The following is a 21,816-nucleotide window of genomic DNA, read 5'->3' as shown; positions in this document are numbered from 1 at the left end:
ATTGTCCTGCTCTCTCTTCTCTGTCTAGAACTGGCAGACAGACGGGCAGCCTGTCTTTGAATGCCATTGTCTTTTCTTTTATACTCCCCAGCTCCAGTGAATTTAACTGAATGCATTAGTACCTGTGCAGCCATAAAGAGTGAAATGCATTTCAATGAATTCAGATTCCTGCACCATAGTCAACCAAACAGCTACATCTTTTAGTGCTTTAAAAACTACTGCTACTTCAGAGTTGATGTCATTGAGGGCATTACTCTTTGTCTTCATGAGCAGGGGTGCAAACTTTACATAAAAAGATGGGCCTCCTGCCAGCTAGGCATTCCATAAGAAACACCATCCAATCCCAGAAAAAATGGAGTACCTCAGTACAGGAGCAACTGCTGTGCTGCCTCAGTAGAACTACTACCACCAATGTCCTAGCTCATAAATCTGCGGGCTGTCTGGTTATCACCTCAAGCCAGTGAAAACGATGCACATTTCACTCTTTTTTTTTCCACTTGTTATTACCTGGTAATTAGTGGCAGCCCACTACGAATGCAAGGGAAGCCCCAGAGATGAAGAACCACAATTTAAGACTGGCATAAATACCGTTTTGGGGCAGTGAATAATAGCCCTGACTAAGCTCCAGCAGCACTACGGGGTACGTCGAAAAATCAAACAAGAAGCGACTGTAGATTTAATAGGCAATTAGTGTCTGCAGTAAGGGTGCTGTAGCGTAGATCTGTGGGTTTGCTTTGCGTGAAGAAGAGAAAAAAGAAGAACTAACGGCATTGGACGCCAAGGCCCTCCTGCCCATGTGGAAACTTTGCATACCTGTATGTTTATCAAGCCCTTGTCTGTTTCTGTGGCAGAAACAGCTTGCAATTACGATTTGGATTATAGAATGGTGCAACAGATTAGACATACACAGTTAATTTAATTAATTAAATAAATCAAATTAATCTGTTACAGTACTGTTTAAGACCCCCCCATGCCCCGCCCCAATTCTTACACAGGAAAATACACCAGTCAAAGTCATAAGAACAGTTTTAGTGAAGTGACATCAGGTTGCTGGAATTATTCTGTGGACAGCATAGCTGTGGTTGAGAAAGGGAAGGGTCCGGAACAGTGTGAGGGGAGCTGATGGAGCCCCCATGATCCCCCAATGGTGCTGTGGTCTCCTGCAGTAAATAAAGTGGAAAGGCAGCCATGGGGGTCAAAGACCGGACCAATCATAGGCAAGGAAGTTAAAAGGCTGCGGGTGTAGAAAGGGGAATAGAGGGATGGTGAGCAGGTCCAGAATAAATGAGTGAGGTTCAAGTGCAGGAAGTGCAGAGAGATGATGTAGCTGAGGGATAATGAGTCGAGGTAACCTGTAATCTAGAGGATTTCAGTGGTGTGTGTCTGGAGTACAGAGACTGTATTCCTCCCACAGAAACTTTCCAAAAGCTCCCTGTCCTACACTGGAGGTATTGGTGGTTCATCTGCTGCAGCTCAAGGTGATATCAAACCTGAGAGGTGCCTGTGTTTTTTCTGCATGTATATGTGAAAAACACAACCTTGTTTGTTACTGAGTTTCAAACCACATTAAATGAGCAGTTAAGTAGTTCAGTTTCACCCCCCCCCCCCTTCCCCACTTTACCCTGCCGAGACATGGAAGGCTAAAGAAATATCTATCTATCCCAACATGTTTTTTATCTTGCTGTTTCTTCAACCAGTGCTGCTTTCCAACACACATGTCACCTTCAGTAATTGTACGTGTGTCTGATCATCCATGTGCTTAAAAAACAAAGGATGATTGAGCTTCAAATGATGGAGGCCTGCTGCTGTGGGTTTGGGAGACGGTTGAAGGATGAATGGTTCACAGAGTGTGACATCCTCTGCCTCCCCAGAGAAAAGGGAGGCACTGGTGTGTGAAAGCTAGAGATGGCGTCTGATGGGCGCTGGGATTCAGACTCCTGTCCACCATCACCAACACGAGTCCCCTGCCCCCCTCCAATCCAAAACAACCCCTACCGCCTCATGTTCAGTCAACCTCAGGGCCACACAGGCCCTAATCAGCAGGATGCAGAGCATCTCTGGGGGCAGTAGAGCTGGGCCCCATCTGCCCGGTGACTCTTACTGTCTACTCTATCCAGCCTTAGGCCCACACACACTTCCTTAGCTGCTTCCTACACCAGTGCCCTCGTGTCATTATTGACTCTTTCTCCTCGACTGCGTCCTCCCATCCAGTGCCTGCCACTCATTACCTTCGGACACCTTTGAGACAGCAGTATATCCTTCCCTAAGATTGAACAACACAACGGCAACAGCTGAAACACTGACGGAGTAAAAGACAATCGTCAATGTTGACCTGGGCTGTGAGGAATCTAACAGAAAACATTTTATTGCACAAGATATTTCATCTTGTGCAGGTTATATATATATATATATATATATATCCTGCGTCATTATATATATATACTGTATATATATATCCTGCGTCATTCACGAATAATGGTTTTTTTTTTTTTTTAATTATCTAAAATGGCCCTGTGCCAGGCAGTAAGGCTAACACATAAGCTAAGCCTGTAAGGGCAGGTGTGATGGGGAGCAGCTGTCATCACATTTTCTCCATGACTACTAATCACTAGCAATTGCTTGACACACACGGCAAGACATAAACAACAACAACCCATCAAGTCATCTCTCTAAATCTGTGGATTAAAAATGAATGAGTTTTTTTTTCACTGAGCTCAACTAAGAAAGTGACAGAGTAAATCCAAAAACACTTCTCCTGCGACATTTGAGCCTGGTGGTCTGAGTCTGGTCAGCGTCAAAGGGAAAGTGCGAAGGTAAAAAGTTGATTGGCCCTTGTGTTCATATAAAGACTTGTGAAGAGTGAGTCAGTAATTACCTGTATTTACAGAAACAACCTGAGGGTTGACAGGCTGGTTTGTACAAACATGCATGAGTGCATTTGATTTTAGGCAGGCCAGGATGTGATGACAGCAGCGGTTTACAAAACAACTTTGGCCGTAATATTATCTCATCCTAGATATTAAACTAAGACACAGGTTTGTGTTTGAATGCCACTTTATAGTAATTTAATTTTTGATTCACACTAACAATTAAACACCTGTCAATGAATGTTGCGTCTGTAACCGTTGTTTGTGTGAATATACTGGATTAAAAACAAACTGACCCACAACTTTAAGGACAAGCACGTCACTGAAGCCACACCTTGAGTAAACTAAGATGTCATTGCAGTGGTGATGACAGAGAAGCAGAGAAAGGAGCTCTGTGCTGTGCTGTGCTGCTGACTGAGTCTGACGAGTGCTCCTTAAGTGTTGGCCAAGTACAATATTTAGAGGTGATGGTCCTGCTCTATACTAATCGAGTCAGAATGCAATGCTGCTGGTCAGAGGAGCCTTTTTGCAGCAGTAGATTGGCTCCAGGAACATTAACACAGTGTGCAAGCACATAAAGTGACGACAGAATATGCTGTAAAAAAAAACCTTTGATCTGAGAGCAATTAAAAAATTAGATTAGCTTGGATCAAAGCTCTACAGCAACAGTGTAACATTAGCCTCGATAGAAACACTGGATTTGTGTCAAACCTTCATTTTTTTTTATCAAAATTTTAATACATACATGACTACTAATTTTTTATAAAGAAAAACAAATTTCTTCACTTAAAAAAAATCAACAATGTAGACAATCCCTGCTGGTCAGCCATAGTACTGCAGCTAACTCTGCATTAAGGATTTGTTTAGAAACTCCGTCCGTAAACAAACGTCGGTACTTTAGGGTTGGAAACAATCAATCGTTACTTTTCCTTTTTAATTCCCAGTAGTGGATATATTGTTAGTTAGTAGTACTATATGGTCATCTTTGTGTTTGACAGATTTTAATTAATTAGATACGTCTGAGATCAACAGTTATTTGGTACCTGCACCACAGGATGTCCTCCAGAAAGTGCCTTCACAGCTCCTCTGCTGCCTTCAGTCTCATAGTGGGCCCTGTGATGGGACTTGGGCTGCACCTCAATCTGTAGGTTGTATGGGCCAGAGCAGGATGGAAGCTGCCAGTCCAGAGCAGGCAGAGATGGGCTGAATTAAGAAGAAATAGTTATGAAGTTAATACAACATTTGACATAATGACGGTCATGTTACTGTTATTTGATCGAGTGAGCGTCCATTGGTCTCTATCTCATCTGTGCCACATATTTCTTGTCTGCTATGGAGAAAAATATTTTAAAATATTTAAGCTTTTTTTAATAATTCACATTTAATTCTGCTCAGGAAGAATTTTCCATGGTTTGAGCACCATAAAATGGTTACAAAAAAAAGATGTCTGGGCATAATTAAAGTTATCTTCAAATTAGGGCATCACCCAACTGGCTTGAATATTTTTTTCCATTTAATCATCTCTAGTTTAATCAACTAAAATCACTTGCTGACATGTTTAATTTCTTGGGCCTAGGTTCTTGGGCCATTAGTTGCCCCCTTTTAAAGAAAATCAAATGTGACCTGGTCAGAAAGCAGTATGTTTTTTATTATGATGTGACAGGTGGAAACAGCCATGTGCAGCTTAACATACTGACAGTTGAAAGTTCTAGAGCAAAAGAATAACAGAACTAGACCGAAATTATATCAGCCTGTCATTTAATGAGGTCACTATTCATTACAGATTGATAATTCAAACACAAGATCACAGCAGTTCAGCAGAAGTTAGAATTAAATCTGCAGCTGGCATCTTGTTTCTGAGAATCACTACTTCCCATGTGAACCATGTGGTGTTAATCTATCAAAACAAACATATGCAAGACAATCTTTCTCTATGTCCCGGATGCCTGGTAAACCCAAACCTCTGACCTGAAGAGTGGCTCAACTGAAACAATCTCTGACATCTTTGAGAAACTTGTGAGCTGTTTGTTGACCCAGAACGAACTGATTTCCCCCAGACGGGCTTTATCTGCTCACTCAGTGCTTGGTATCACCTCAGCTCCACAAAAGGAGATGGGCTGATGGCGGCGGCTGCCAGTGCAGTGAGTCGCCTGAATAATCTACAGACTGCTTTCCTTTTAGCCAAACCTGTCACCATTACTTCCTGTTGCTCACTATCTTAATCAAACACTGAATTTCCAACAGGAAAGAATGCTATTGGGGGAAAATGCAGCTAATGAAAAAACTGGTGATGGAAAAAAATATAGAAATCATCCAAGCTATGTGTGTGCACGCACTATTGTGTGCATGTTTGTGCTATTTATACGAGTTGCCTTAGTAACATTGCAACAAACACATTGGTGATGTGCATGATTTGTGTGATCATATTTGCCATAAGTATTCTTGTTCCTGCCATAAATAAATGACCCAAAACTTAGAAACATAGACAACTTTTCACAGTAGTGATGCTGATGATGAATTGTTTTTCCTACAAACTCTCTTCACCTACCTGAGATAAGGCTTGGGTTTTGACCATGAGTAAGGATGCTGTGGTACATCCAGGAAGCCTCCGCAGTAGTTCTCCTTCTTGAGGGCTAGTCGAGAGGCGTAGTCCTCATGGCAGAGCTCCCCTTCAGGACCTAGCTCCTCTCCACCAGGCTCCATTTTCATGCTCATTGAGGATGAGTGGTCGAGCATCGTCTTCCGTGTCTTTACTGGGATCCCCTCCCCTATGTCTATTATCCCGTCAGTGGTTAGAGCATTGATGGCAGCCACAATGGCCGAGTTGGTGTACTGGTTTGTGTTGGCAAGCCAGTTCTCATCTGTGACACTGACCCGGGGAGAGCCCTGTGGAGAGGGGGTGGGTGACTGAATAGGTGAGCAGGATGTCTGCCGGTAGGGGGTGCTGTTGAGGTTGTACTTTCTCTTCCCCATTCCTCCCCCTGCGCTGTTTCCACCACTGCCACTTCCAGTGTAGGATGGAGAATTGGGCCTTGAGCCGCGAGGTTGAGCTGGCCAGCCTTCCTCTGCCATGGCTCCAATCTGAGGAGAGGTGGAGGGTGAATTGTGGGGGGAACCAGCAGGGCCACTGGCATGTGGGCAGGACAGAAGTGTGGATGACCCTTTGGGAGAAACACATGGAGACTGCCAGGGTGAGTTCTGTGGGGAATTTTCATAGTTGTAGAAGCCAGACTCGTAGGAAGAGGCCTCAGAATTACAGCTGCGTGATGAGATGCTACTTGCAGGGCTGAGGCAGCTGGGATCACGGTAGCCATCTGCGTTGGGCAGCGTCAAGGTGACAATGGAGTTGATGCCTCGTTTGAAGATGTGGTCTTCACTGTTGCTCTCTTCTACCTCAATCTCAGGGTATTGACTGTAGGCCGTGATTTCAATGCGGGGGCTCTCCAAGGTGGGGGCTCCATTAGGTCTCAAGCCATGTGGCAGGTAATAGCTGGACGCTATATGGTTATCATTTTGGATGTTGTAGCCTGCCTGATGGCAAGAAGAAACTGAGATGACTGGGCTAGACTGTAAAGTGTGGTACTGGTTGGCCAAACAAGGGTTTCCCATCCCCAGTGGAAGAGACAGGCTGACATTTGGTGTGTAGCTGTGAGCATCTAAAAAAAAAAAAAAAAAAAAAAGATATAATTTTTAGTTGAATATAAAAAATAAGCCCAATAGGTCATTGTTTTAACAGAGTAAATAGTTGCAAATGTGGCCAGAGGAGGAATTCTGCCAAATTGATTCTGGAATAACAGAATACCACAGGTTAACAGATTCAAAACATCTAAACATCTAAAAATGTTGTTAAACAAAAATGTTCTTGTTGGAAACACATGGTTTGACACCATTTAGCAATTACAATAAGTATACACAAAACAAAAATATTGTACCAGCAGGTACCCATCATAGCACCCCCTGCAGGGGGGAAGAGGCAGCTCAATGTTAATAAACACTTTCCACAAATCTTCTCCCTTCAAATCTTCATTTTTTGTGATTATGGTAGCAATTACCTTGATTACATTTTAGAACAATACCCCTAGTCAACTCCCACCGACATGTCATGCAGTGACTGACTGCCTCCTCTACTCATAAACATCTGGAGAAGCTTAGCAATTATCTCAAAAACACATACTGTCCAAAGCTGATGTGCAGTCGCAAGCCACAAGGCCACTGTGTATTTTAACAGTTCACCTGAGTCTGTGTATGTGACGCACCCTGCTGTCATATGTACTCCACAGGAATTCCTCCTGCAGCGCTGATAGATGCTTTGTTTGATTGATTGCATCACTCACTGGGAGAATTAGTCCCTCCCCTGTGGAAAACTGACAGCACTCTCGCATCGTCCCACGGCAGACCCACAAACACACACACACACCAATACACAAGCTCTCTTTCTCTGACTATCCCCAGACAGGGTGTTTTTTCTCTCTGTCTCCCCCCTGTCTCTGAAGGAAGGGGAAAAAGACACTAAAGGAAATCATAATGCAACAGGCCCAGTCAGTGGACATACGTATAGCCAGCTGGCTGCTGTGTCAACAGTTGTAAACCCTACGTCGTGTTTTATTGATAATGACCGTCACACAGTAAAAACTGTTCCGTCTGAAACCCTGTGAAGGGGCATTCCCCCTTTGATGCAGTGAGCTATATTTGTCAACCACAATACTGTGCATCACATGAAATGATAAATCCGTCACATGTTACACAATATGTGTACAGACAGTTTATTACTACAGGCAGGTTCTTTAAGATTACCTCACTGCTCTCATATATATATATATATATATACACTTTTATATACTTTTCTTTTTTTTTTACTTAATTTCAATCACCTTAAATACAAGAATTAAAAAAAGGTAATTCTCGGTGTCTTATTTAAAGATTATTTAAAGCTAATTTCTCTTCAAAACACACCTCTCACAGGTTTAGTCTGGACACACTGGCTACACCCAAACACATGGTCGCTACATCCATTCCGCCCATCATGCTGTGACCTCATCTGTCCTCTGATGGTGTCTCTTCTCTAAAGGTGAACAAACACTACAGTCCCCGCTGACTTGTCTTACAGTTGCAGCTGTTTTTAACATATGTGTGTGTGCGAACAGTGTCGATCACTACTATGAGGCACAACACACTTCCCTTCATTTAACGCCCACTCACACACACTGAGGCTTTCGCTCCTGTGTGCGGCAAGGTCATAAAAAATAAGAAAAAAAAGAAGCAAACTTTTGCGAGGCACGAACACAGGCTTTGCTGAACTAACAGAATTACAACAGATCAAAGTTTGTGGGAAGGAACAAATGAAAAGAAAAAAAAAGAAAATTGACTCACAGGCACTTGAGGCCATGCATCTACAACTGTCTGCCGTGGGTTCAAAATGCAGTGTAAGCAGAGTTCACATGAAAACACAGATTATTGCATGCCTTTTCAGTCTGCATTCATTTTTCTCAATTATACTATCACGATCAAAACGCTCCCTCCCCACAAGTGAACCAGCATGACTGAAGAATGGATGAGTTTATCCTCCAGAATGTGGTTTGGGGCTGGGCTTGAAGTGGTGGGACCTCAGGGGTCGCGCACAGAAGTCAGCTGCAGCCTGTGGAACTAAGAACCCCAGGGCCCTCTACTGCACATGGCTGACCATGGGCTACGATGAATCACAAATAACGAGTGTTTGTGTGTGCCTCGGTTTGTGTGCAATAATAAAGCAGCACCAGGCGTTCTGCTGAAGCTGTGTGTGGTTCAGCATGTCACCTTGTCAGGCAGAGCTACACAGCATCCATGAACGCACAGATCACAGCCTTTAACTCTCCCTCTCAAACACTCACACACACGTTTACACACACACGCCTGTTACCAATTATAAAGCTTTGGACGGAGCGACTGAAATGAATAATAACACAGTCTGCGCCAAATCGTCTGAAACCTCAAAGACAAAATGAAACGCTCCAAATCCACTGTGAAGAAGTGAAAATTAAGCACCTGGCCTGACGGCAGCTTCTGATTGGTCTAATTATGTTTAACCATTAATATAAAATACACTGAAAAAATAGAATTTTTCAACAGATAATATTGAAGTGTCTCCAGAATAAAAGCACATTCTTCTGATATGGAGTTGTTGTCCAACAACTTTAACCTCCTAGTTTTGGTCACATTTTCATCAGTGTAAAAGATGAATCACTTTTGACTGCTTCCTTCTTTAGGAGTTGCCACAGTGGATAAACAATAATGAAGTGTCTTTTCAGGGACACACTGACACAAAATTGAAAATGTAACCTGGAATTTGTAAATTCAAAAATAAATAAAAAGGTAAATATTTAAACTTCAATAGGAGGGTAGGGGCAGATACAGGTAAAAGCAGCATCAGCATCCACTGTGTGAGGGTCACCTGCTGCACAGCTGCAGACACGCCACGGTGTGGATGCTGAACACTCTTATTTATTACATTACAATCACAATTTGTCACATTTAAAACTTGATGACAGCATACTCATTTAAAGCAGTAAAACAATTTTGTGGCATACTCATTTAAAGCAGTAAAACAATGTTGTGTTTTTTTTTTTCTGCTTTACACATTTTTGCACAGAAAGTAACTCATCACGTCTCCAAGTGAGCTGTTTTATAAATCAAACTCAACGTCAGTGAAGTTAACATCACCGCCGTAGAGCGGGGAGACGGTGCCGTACCTTCTTCTGCAGACTTCATGTTGACGGTGATCGAGGTGAGAAGCTGAAATGCACGCTCTTTACCGGCTGCTGCTCCGAAGCTGAACTCGGACTCTGCGCTCAGGCTGAAGAAATCCTGCATTCAACAAGCGATGCGCACAACTTTGCCTTCGGTCGTCACGGAGTCAAAGGCAACGCATTCGCCGACAATTGTTATCGCAACAGTGGATTCACTTCATGCACTTTTTAAGCAAAAGCCTAGTCAAAAACATCGCGACGCGCGGAAGTTTATATGTAGAAATGCGAAGGTTTAACCGAGCCCTCCAGGAGACGCGGAGACAAAAGCTGGATGTGGAGAGCGGCGCAGGTAGTTGCTGAGGGGAGCAAAGGGGGTGAGGTGAGTGGAGTTCTGCTCAGACCTGTGAAGCTTTTCAAGAGTCTCCCCCAGTTCAGTGACGCACTGTGGTTTGTCAGAGGGGCAGGCTCCGGTGCTTTTAAAGCTGGAAAACACCCTCCGTCCTCCCGTCACTGCGCCGCCCATCCTTGGATGACGCGTCCGGCTCTTGCAACCCCTCTGGATTGCCTGATGATGTCTTCTACCCAGGGATGCCGCCATCAGAACAGTGGGGTGGTGTTGTATGTGTCTGCGTAGAGAAGACGAATATATTTAAAAAAAACAATAATAATAAAAAAAATAAACCCTTCTAAAATTACAACCAAAGCCTGAATCTGTTTTTTTAATAAATATTTAGATCTTTAAATAACAGAGCAAAACAAAAACAGGTTTCAGTGTATTCAGCAACTGAGCAATTGGTCAAAACGCGGCCAGACAGATTGAAAAAAAAGAATGTTTAATAAAAATAAAAAATATAACAATAATAATAATTGCATATACCCATGTCTATTTCTTTTTGAAAAAGGAGAAACAGGTATCTGGGTATAACAGGATCTGTCAACTGAATCAACTTTCATTTAGTTCCATCTCATGTCAGACCCTAAGAACTAAATGATAATTAAGTAATGAATCAGCTTCTGCTCACCATAATAGCAGCACGTTGATGCACCAGCAGACTGTGATAAGTCAGGGTACATTTATAAAGTAGATTTACCTCATATGGCCGTGTTCATCCCAGTATTATGGCATATTTATGACAATAGGACGTGAAGATCAAACACAACTTTTTGAGGAGTTTTGTCCTTGGCCTTTAGACAAGGAGGTTCCTCCTGATCCTCTGAAACCTTTGACTGGGATTTACTGTAGATACTTGGATTTTTTTTCCGTTTTTCACAAAGTTCAGCAGAATAGTAGTGAGCCATGACCATTACTTTGACATGGATGCTCCTGAAATAGATCTTTATGTCAAACCTGATGCAGGCTAACATGCTAACTCAGGGAATTTAATTCTGGAAGGAGGATCTGTAAACATTTTATGACCTTGATTTTGTTTTTCTTCTGTCTGCTTTCTTCCGGTGATTAGCCAATACAAATTATCTTCCTCCGTCTGCCATCTTTCTGGGGCCTTCTCTGTCTCTCTTTCTCTCTCTCTCCTCATTTGTCCTTTACTATCATATGGCTCTCGTCCATCAATAAACACTTTTAGTGTATTCTTTAGTGTGTCAGGTTTACTGTATGGATTTGCAGTGCCGATTGGCCAGGCTCTGTCATCGTCTTCTATATCACATAATAATTGCAGTGAAAATAATCTTCGTCTTCCTCTTTCTTTCTGCTTTTGACATTTACATTTGACTTCGATACAGAGGAAGGGGAGGAGGAGGGTTGCCTCCTACACAAACAGCTAAGTGTGGTTTTTCAGCACATCTAGTGATTGAACTACAACAGCCTTCCTCGTTACCTTGACAATGGTGTCATTTTATGATTGTTAACATTACTCAAACATTCGGCCTTTTCCCCCCTGACTAAAATCAGAATGCAAAAGCTATCGCCTTTCATTTCTAAATGTGTTTTCCTCGTGTTTGTGGGGAAAATGGTTTCACAGCTTTGCCTAAAATAACCATCTCTAACCACTGACAGCATAAACACACCGTGTTCCTCATCTCTCTCCCTTCCTCACGTTGTGTCAGATCAGTCCAGAGTGAATCTGTGGACACGAGGCTGAGTGAAATGTCTATTTGAAGGGAGAAACCACAATCTTTAATTAAAAGACCATTTCCTCAGTTGCAGCCCTGATACTAAAAATAAACATAAAATTACAACAAGTTGACTTCTTATTGAGGTAACACAAGGTGAAAGGTCATGAAACTGAAGCATTCCTGGAAATTATCCAAAACATCTTTGACAACATTTTAGAGTTGAAAAGAATTAACCCCCTTTAAATCCCTGATAGCGGTCCATACCTGGGCCACGGCGTAATCACTGTTGTACTGTTGTTAGCACACGGCTACTGTAAATTCACAGTGACAAATGAAGGTTCAGCGTTCAGCTATTTGTCCCATTACGCTCTACTGCATGGCAGAAATCACAGACTGAGATGGTGATGAGCAGGAATATTACTGAGCTGGAAGCTGAAGTGAGTGAAATTAACTTTGGCTGTGATGAGCTACAATATAATTCATTCTGAATGAGAGCCAGATTTCTAGGGAAACTGGAAAAGACTCCCCTGAGCCGAAAATGCAGCTGGCAATCTGGAGGACGATCACACATAATCAGTAGCAGACTGCCTTTTTGGGGGACTGTGGGGCAAAAGCGTAAGCAGACTGTATGGAGGGAAAGTAATAGTACGCTGTGTTTTCTTTGCCTACAGTAGCTCTCCGGCATCAGCTGCGGCTTGGCCACCGTGCACGCGAGGTGAAGGATGAAAAAGGCAGTGTCACATACTTTGAGAGGTGAATTATGATACAATCCCTCAGCGGTAGGAAAAAAGTAGCTACACAACTGATTGGCACTGTCAGGGGGGGAAGGGGCCAGCGCTGGTTAAGACTCTGTGGTGGGGCACGATTGGGTGGCAGTCTGAAGGTTTATCTTGATGGATTCTGTGCTACTGAGGAACGTACCATTAGCTCCACTGTCTGTCAGCAGAAGTCAGAGCTCTTGAGACAATGTCTGTGGTGGTGAACCTGACAGCCATCAGGTCGTTAAGCTCTCTCTACCTCATTTACAACCTATGGCTAATGTAAAAAACTCATGGTGTAGTACTCCTCCTAATGTATATGTGAAAAACAAACCACACCAGAGCCACTTTAATATCTTCATATTTCATAAGTCTGGCACTGTTTTGTCTTAGTGGCATGATCCAGACTCCGCTTCAAATCCACACTGAACATAAACTCACACAAGGTAAGGATTTAATTTTTTTTTTTAAATCCATACTGAGCCTCTCAATTTGCCAACATAAGCTTATAGTGCACTCAGGAAAGTCCTCATTTAAATTACACTTTAGTCCAAATCCCTGAACAATATGGTTTCAAGGAGTGACTTTAAAAAAGGAATTTTTTTTTTAGATATTTGACCAAAAGAAATTAAATTCTAGTGACCATCTTTGTACCATGTTTGAAAGACTGCAGCTGGGTACCACGGCCTACCCTAACATTTCTAACTGAGTGACAGGATCTGTGTTGTGATTGATGTCATAACATCTAAGCCTATGACAGGTTGCACGGCGGTATAGAAAAGTTGCGTCTGCTTTAAATCATCTGTGGAAATGTACGATTATAATTCATAACTCAACTTAATGTGGACCTGTGACAGCGTGCACACCGAGCGGCCGCAACATGTCTGCATAGAGCATTAGAGCCGCACTACGTGTTTCGCCCAGATTTATGACCGTCCGCTTCTCGCTCATGCACTCTGCAGCAAACGATCATTGCTCATGTCTTGTAAACAGGAACATGCTGCTTTTTCATTTGAACAGATTGGGATGTTGATGATTTTTTTTTCTACCTCCACATTTATGGCTTTGAAAAAAGCCACTGTGCAGTACACGCATCGTAATGTGCCAAAATCAAAACCCAGACCTCAGTCAGTCTGTCTCTAGAACTGCTTCACGTGAAGAGACTGGGAATCTTCTCCTCTGTAGTTAATGCTACTGATGATTTGATAAATGGCATGGGAGGGTTTTTTTTTCTTGAGTGTCAGAGCTGCATTTAATGCCAGCCTCTTTAATGTTTACTACTGTACCAGTGGTTTGGCCCAGGAGTCAGACTACTGACATGCCAGCTTTGTTAGACACCCAGTTCTTTAGACTCTCCATAAATGGTTTACTCATAAAAAAGTGACCAAAACATGACAGGTATAAATAATCACTTCGAAAACTTTCCAAGTTGTGAGCTCAGGCTTGTTGAATTTTGTTTGTCTAGACAACAACATTGGCATCAGTTGGGAAAAAAAGCATTTGTGTCACACAATAATATGAAAACGGACAATCTTCTTCTTTTTCGGACAATAACGTATGAAATGTAAATCAAAGAAAAAGGACGGTGTTATACACAAAAAATTACAAACCCAACTCCTCATACTGCACTTAATCCCTTCCTATAAAAACATATAATTGATGTTTGACATATCCAGGGGGTGAGGAGGTGGGGAGGAATGTGGGGGAGAGGGCACCCCGGCATTTGAAGTTCTCTACACTGTTATTACCTATTTTCTATTTGCTGCGACTTGAATGGGGCTGATGGTAACTGGCATAAACAGTCATTTGTGTGTACTCTGTTGATACAAGTTTATTACTCAGCCGCAGTCGAGCCTGAAGCACGGCTGCAGCCACAGACGTGGTTTATTAGTCATTCTTTTCATTGTCATCTAAAGCGAGTGCTGATGGTGTTAAATGGAGGAGTCTGCGGTTAATCAAGGCAAAGTTGTGAATGGCCACGGTCATTTCACGCCCTGCAGGAGTGGTGTTTTTTTTTTTTCACACTTCCACACTTCTCCTTTTCTACCTTGCCAGTGTTTTGGTGCACGGATGTGCGTACTTTAGTTCTCACAATGGAAAACTTCTCAGAGCTATCTTAGGCATGTCTGGACACTGCTGTATGTTTAGCCACTGGCTTTTTTCAGAGATTCCGCTTATGAACAGGAAGTAACGTACACGTCTGCCATGTAAACTGAAGGAGCGGGGCCGTCATTGTCACATGGGCATTGACTAAGATTTGTGTCCTGGTAGAAAATAGGGAAGGATCTAAGTACGGCTGCAGCTTTGACACTGATGTTTACATTTACTTCAGGTTATTTTTATTCCTATGGCTTCTGGCAAGGTGTGACCAAACATTTACAAAAGGTGGGCCACATAATCATGTGAAAACAAAACGTAATAAGTAATAAAAATGATTTACTCTGAATGTACCGAAGTCCAAGCTAACCAAACCTGTTCATCTGTTCTTATGCATTAAATGAAGCAAAATGAGAGTTTTTAATGGTCTAAACGGTTTAAAGTTTTCCGTTGTTGGCCAAGAGTTTGAATGGAAATTGCTAAATATTAGAAATAGCGAAAAGAATATATAAAGAAAATTGACATAGAAATAGTTTAACTTTAGCCAAGTAGCTCAGATTAAGAGAAGGGAAAAACATAAAAACTTTAAATTAAATTATATAAATCAAATATAAATCAAATTCAAGAAGAATTTGAGTGTTATTAAACTGCTTTTTTTTTTTTTAAATTGAAAAGTGTGTCTTCCATTTAGTTTACATGTGCTTTCGGTATAAAACCAGTAGGGAAATAACATGACATGTCACTGTCACAGATTCAATTCAATCGATCAAGTACTGATGAATAACCACTTTAAACAATTTAACAAATATGCGATGAAATTTAAATAGTTATTGTAGGTGAAACTGTTTTGATGAAACAAAGACCAAATGCTGTGGATTGGTGCGGGCTTTAAATAGAGAGAAGAACTTTTACCAAACTGCACCCTCTCGCTGTTGTTTGCTTTGTGTCTGCTTTTGCTGACAGCGTGAGTTGTGATAAGAGCTCCGCCGTGGGTACCGTATCTTACCCACATGTGGGGCTAATTCAGAACCCGTGGCCAATAACAGTTTGTATAGGTCAAAGACATGTGACCTATGAGACAATTTTCCAACATCAATTCTCACACAGATAATTACTCATGCGAGACATCAGAGGAGGGGCCATATTGTCGGTTCCAAACGCAAACAGTCTGATATAAGCACAGCTTCCTCCCCTCCGTCTGTTCAGAGGTGTAGATCTTCAGGCTGGTTAAACATCACAGCCATAGTTATGGGATTTTGAGGGCGCACGGTTTCATTTTTCCTGGCCTATGACTGTCACATCCAGGTCCATTAGAGTGATTTAAAACCTCGTGTATATGCCAAGGCCATTTTCACTGCAGGCTCTGCAGCTTGGCTGCTGTACATTAAACACATTTATAAAGAGCCACACAGCCGGGGGTTTGATTATTTGAAAGGGTCACTCGCAAATCTGTGCTCAATCTCTTTATGTCTGGATTCATTTTGTCAACTTAGTACCAAGCAGCCGTTTGTCACAGGGAGTTCGAGCCTTTTCATAATGTTTTATTAGACGTAGTTCTTGAATAAGTCTCAGTGTAAACACACAGGTTTTTATCCACTCCAGAAAAATAACAGCTGTAGTTTGGCAAAGAATTAATAAATGATTTTTAGTGTTTTTTACTGACAAATCTGGTTCTTGGCATCACAACAAGCTCAATGATTATAAGATGTGCATAAATCTCACGCAGAAGTTCGGCTGAGGTCTCCAGGATCGAAGACGGACAAAAACAACAGAGACACGTTGTGTGGTCAGATGAGTCTGCGTTTAAAAAAAACAAAAAACAGATGTATAATCCCTGTGCCAAAGATAATCCAGACGGTTTTCAATGGCCTGTCAAGCAACTTCAGTTTTGTAGGAGTTCATCAGGAGTCTTCTCACAGGGGATGAGCACATTTAGAAAAGGTCATATTGATAGGAAGGCTTTCATGGTTATGTCATGTTCTTTTCAGCAACACAGTGACAGACGTCCCCTGTCTGACTTCGTGGGCATAGAGCATGTGTTTGATTGGCCTGTCTGCAGTCCAGAGCCGTTTCTTCTTGAAAATGTCTGCAACATCATAGAAAAGTAGATAAAAAAAAACCAACCCAGAAACATTATAGAGTAGTCATATTCTGGAAACCCACCTGGTTTATTTTATTGTGGATTGTACAACTTCCATCTTGTATCCAACACCATAACACGTGGCATCAGAACTTCACATTCTCACTGTTGTATTTTATGAAAAGAGCCAGAAAGGGAAGTTGATTTTTACTTTGTTCAGCCTATGGAAGGAGTTTTGACAAGATTCTTTATCTGAACTCCCTTAACCCTTTCATGACCTTGGAGTAATGTAGAATTCACAGTTTTTTAATGAATCGTTCAAGTCCCCAGAAGAACAAAGAAAGTGTTGACCTACAGAGTTTTGGTACAAAATCAAGCCAACTTTTCAATTTTCAAATTAATTTCCGTCTCCTGAGCTTTTCCCTCATGAAACACAATATATTTCTTTTGTGCATTTTCTTCTCCCTGTAGGAGGCGACCTATTGATTTTTGTTGACCTCCTTCCTTCTGTTTCCGACAGTTCAAACTCTCACCGACCCACTACTACAGTACATCTACACTCATACTGTACTCGTATCTCCTGTGAGTGATCAAAAAATGTCAAACGGAGACTGCAGAACCACACTAGGGTTTCATACGTTTTCCTGTGGATTGTCCTGTCAAGTGAAAAGTACTGCAGGATTAGATTTGCACATGTTCAGGAAATCTTTACCACTGTACTCAATAATGTGAGAATGAAACCATGTTTGAACTGGTTGACAGCAGTAACGTGTTAGCTCATGTTATTGTACGATGCCTGTTCGGGGGTTTACCATAGTGGGACTTTGTTCAGCTGTGGAACAGTAGGTACAGTGGAGCAGGTCAGGGGTTTGATCCCAGGCTCTGTTAGTCCCATGTACTGATGTGTGTTTGACATCTTGACAGGGACACCTTGGCCTTGGCCAGACGGGGAAAAACCCTACTGGAGGTTTGAGGACATGTGGTTTACTGAAGCACCAACCCCCATCTTCTTCTTCTTCAGCTTTTCGTCTCTCTCTCTCTCTCTCTCTCCCCTCTTCCTGTCTGTACTCGGGGCCTTCCTTTTTGACAGCCCCTCTGATGGGATCCCCTCTTCTGTTTCCTGCTGTTTGTGTGCGTTGCTTGGAAACCCTGACATTTTTTCTCTGTGCTGCCGTGACTTAGGGGTTGGAAGATCATAAGGTCAGCATGTGTGCAGGGTGCGTTCCAGTTTTATGTTGGCATCCTGTTATATGTGTTAAAGCCCCTCCACCCCCCCCCCCCTCCCCATCACCGCCCCATTCAAACCAATCTGTTTTTCCTCACGATAAATTTGAACTTTAGACTTGTTTAAAAAAAGGACAAGATTCTTCTTAAATGCTAACAGAATATGCAACATAATATGTGTAACCTCATTTGCAAAAGTGATACTCTGTACCAGCCAACTGATAGAAGCTTGGTTGAACAGTCAAATGGACAAAATGCTCTAGTTTGAGCTCCAGACCAGACCACAGACCAGCTTTGTTTAAGACAGTATTGTCATTGACACAGAGAAAATAATGAACGTGACCAAATAAATTGATTAAACCAAAATTGAAGCAAATATAATGTGCAAAGTAAGTCACTAAAAAAATACTTCTATTATAAAAAACCTCTTGATATGTGTTAAGAGTTAAGAGGCCTTTGTAAAAGGGAAACAATTCAGTCATTTTTCAAAATATGTTATTATCATTTTTATTTAATTATTTTCCTGTGGCCTGGATTTGACCGACTCACAGCCTTTTGTTGGGGTTTTTTTTCTGCCAATTTTTACTGCAACGATTTCTTAGTGTCACATTAACATTTATCCTAAAAACAGGGCAAAATAAGTTCATCATTATTCATCAGCCATTCTGTATAACTGTAACAATTAAATAATGTTTGTCTGTCTGTCGGCAAACAATGTCAGTGGATGATTCAGATGAACGGTAGGTTACCCAGCGCCATAGTTTGAGAACCACATCCCTGTGTGATATTTTTCCTCATTCAACCTCCAGACTGTTCCGCTCTTCAGTTATTGGAAGACACACAACATACAGTGGTCTATTTTATTATCCCTTTTGAAAGTGGTGAAGCACTGGGCTAAACATGACTCATCATAATTTTTGTCTGGTGATGAGTCGTCTTCAGCTTCACGTTGGTGGCCAGTTATCTGATGTTGCCACTTTTGGGAAACGCTCCTCATTTGAAAATCATGGGTTTGAGCCTGAGCTCACCTTTACACAGCAACAACGTCAGCGTTATTAAGAATAAATCTGATCTTTGTTTCACAATTATGAATCATAATCTAACGTGATTCACTCGATAACATGATGTTTTTGTCATTTTTAAATTTAAATTTGTTTTTTTTAACTGCTGTCAGAAAACACAAACTGATTCTCATCTCTCGTGGTTCTTTGACTCGTGCATCACCTTCGTCTTCTGTCAAATTGGTGACATTCTTTTGGCAAAGTAACCAGTGGTTCGTTGGAAATATTTTTATTATAGGCTGCAAAATACTGATTAAACTTATCTAAAATGATGGATTTGATCGTTTCCCATTTTATATTGTCAGTGGGTTTCTGAAAAGAGTCTTTCTTTTTTTTTTTCTGGAAAAAGATTATTTAAGGCCTAAGTCTTGAAGGTCAGTTTTTCATTTTTTATCAGTCATAATTACAGGTTTAAGCTCCCGGAATCATTATTTGACTTTAATATGTTGTTTCATGTCTTCTTGGAAGCAGAGTTACCATAACCATTATCTACTGTATACTTAGGGGGGGGGGGGGTTGGGGGGCATACAGTCCCTGTCTAAAGACAAAGACCAGGATTGTCCAGCATGTGCACATGGCTCCTGTTAGAAATGCTGTGATTCACACTGTTGTTAGTCAACCTCCTGGTTCAGTGCATCCATATTTGGCACAGATGTGACTGTGGCCAGAGTGTATCACTGGAGAAATAAGCAGAGCTGTATGTTCAAGGGTGAGAACGCTCTCCTGGGTTCCCATTGGCTGTTAAGTTTACATTATAGCCCCCCCATTTTTTTTCTCTTTTTCTTTAAAGAGCCAGGTCATTGCTGCAGCCATATACACACACACACACACAGAACAATTTACAATGTAAGACACACACAAAAGGTCAGACTGACTCACTGGTGACTTGAAAACCGCAAAGTAACATTTTTGAAGAAGAAAGAAGAAAATTTTCCTCTCTCCTCTGTTTCTCTTGCACCTTTTTAAACACGGCTGAGTTGAAAACAGACATAATAAAGTGCTGCTTCGCAGGGAAAGAACGTGTTGCCCTGATGTGGATCCATCTGCACTCTCTCCCTTCCAACCCTCCTGCCTTAAGCAGCTCTCCAGTCACTGGGAACCCGATCCAGTGTACGTTGTTCACTCCAATCCTACGGTGGCGTTCCTGACCTCAGAATGTGCTCCCAATCAGGAGGAATACCCTGATGCTGCAGTTTGGACCCTCAGCCTTGAAACCAAATAGTATAATCGTGTAATGAGGGAACCCTCTCCAGGAAACAAATTCGAGGGGAAAACTGGCCCTTTATGATAACTTGCATGACTTACTATACAAGCATGACTTCACTAAGTAATAGTGTCAATTTACAAATTATGTATTCACTAACTGTCAGAATCCGGGAGTCTTTTTCTTTTTGTTTTTTTGTTTTGTTTTTTTCTGTTGTGTCGGCCAATGTTACACTCATTTTTGCTGCCCACAGTATAAATCAGCATTTTCAGTTAAAACTCGCTCATATTTTCTCGTGAGTGACTCAAATGACAATGATTCATGAGCTCCAACATTCAGGAAAACACTGTGCTGACCAGCAATTCAGGTTTAAATGCAGCCAGACCACAGTTGCCAGGTCTGCTCATTTCAAGTGATTTGTGTTTTTTTTTTCTTCTGTAAATTGGCTTGAAAATATTGATAGTCACGAGTTGTATTTCTTTGGGCTTGTTAACGTGGTGTAGACGATAACTGAAGTTCACTGCTGCTTGTGACACCTGTGTCCACGAAACAAAGTGCTGAGCAGCGAGCTGGTCCAGTTACTTTGCTAAAAAATTAAATGTGTTAAGTATATATTTAAATTAAAAATATGTAAATACAAATACATACATATGGAGTTAAAATTAAATAGAAATTGTTTTTTAAAACTAAAAAATAATGTGGCCTCTTAGTTGTAAAGCTGTCTGAATAAGCAGGATCTGCTTGTGTGCCAATCTGCCCAGTGAAGGGCGTTTTTTTATTGACATGTAATTTAAGTAGTAGCATATTCATGCATATTATGGTATTTTTAAACAGGGCATGGCTGTAGGTAAATTAATGTGTGTGTTTGTATAAAGGTGACTAATGCTGACCTGTGATGCTTGTTTAACTTTTGTCAGGATACTCTGTTAACTACCTTTTTAACTTTTGTTGTCTGCTACTGCATTCGTCACCAAGTACAGGTCCAGTCTTTCTCCTACTGTACAGCTGATACTGGGTGCAGCTTCCTCTTAGTCTAGCTTTGAGCTCTTTTGCTAACATTTTATTTTGATGAAGTTTAGTCATTCCTGACCCGACTATCAGTTAATTATTTACTATAGTTAATTATTTTTTGGCAACATGGTTTTGTTGTAACTCAATCTAAGCAATTTATTTCCCAAAGGGATTAATAAAGTTCTATCCAACTATCTATCTGTCTGTCTGTCTGTCTGTCTGTCTGTCTGTCTGTCTGTCTGTCTGTCTGTCTGTCTGTCTGTCTGTCTGTCTGTCTGTCTGTCTGTCTGTCTGTCTGTCTGTCTGTCTGTCTGTCTGTCTGTCTGTCTGTCTGTCTGTCTGTCTGTCTGTCTGTCTGTCTGTCTATCTATCTGTCTATCTGTCTATCTATCTATCTATCTAATTACTGTAGGTTCTGTTTTTTTAAAAGTTAGTTATTAGTTTTTAGTTTGCACAACATTGATCTTTTTAGACTTTGGGATGTAAATACACAGGTTTATCCATTTACAAGAACTTGACAATACTGGAAACATCTTCAGGTATTCATGGCAAGTTTGGCACTAGGGGGTAGTATCTGGTCGTCATTAGCTATGAAACCTTTGGAGTTTTGGAATTATGACACATACCGACCGATGGTTAACATTGGGAGATGAGAGTGTGCATTCTTTCACGGTTTGTTAGCTTGTCGGCCCATGTAGCAGGTGGGCTGTGTTACTCAG

At 41.5% G+C, this 21,816-nt stretch overlaps 1 protein-coding gene across 2 annotated transcripts in view; it reads right to left on the bottom strand.

Annotated features, from left to right (window-relative positions):
* Positions 1-11,640, bottom strand: part of LOC103388659 (nuclear factor of activated T-cells, cytoplasmic 1-like) — a 50,816-nt gene extending 39,176 nt beyond the window's left edge. The window contains exons 1-3 of one of the 2 annotated variants that reach the window (XM_025061736.1): positions 9,593-11,640; positions 5,416-6,523; positions 3,911-4,070 (exon numbers count right to left, since the gene is read on the bottom strand). In XM_025061736.1, the coding sequence (XP_024917504.1) occupies positions 3,911-4,070; positions 5,416-6,523; positions 9,593-9,713 (1,389 nt within the window). In that variant the 5' untranslated portion in view covers positions 9,714-11,640. The remainder of the gene's footprint in view (positions 1-3,910; positions 4,071-5,415; positions 6,524-9,592) is intronic. The other variant, XM_008323745.3, reaches the window with a different exon arrangement.
* Positions 11,641-21,816: the final 10,176 nt, after the last annotated feature.

This window comes from Cynoglossus semilaevis, chromosome 13 (genome assembly GCF_000523025.1).
Source record: "Cynoglossus semilaevis isolate Cse_v1.0 chromosome 13, Cse_v1.0, whole genome shotgun sequence".
NCBI classification, from domain to species: domain Eukaryota; kingdom Metazoa; phylum Chordata; class Actinopteri; order Pleuronectiformes; family Cynoglossidae; genus Cynoglossus; species Cynoglossus semilaevis.
This window is presented reverse-complemented; position numbering and strand designations above follow the sequence as displayed.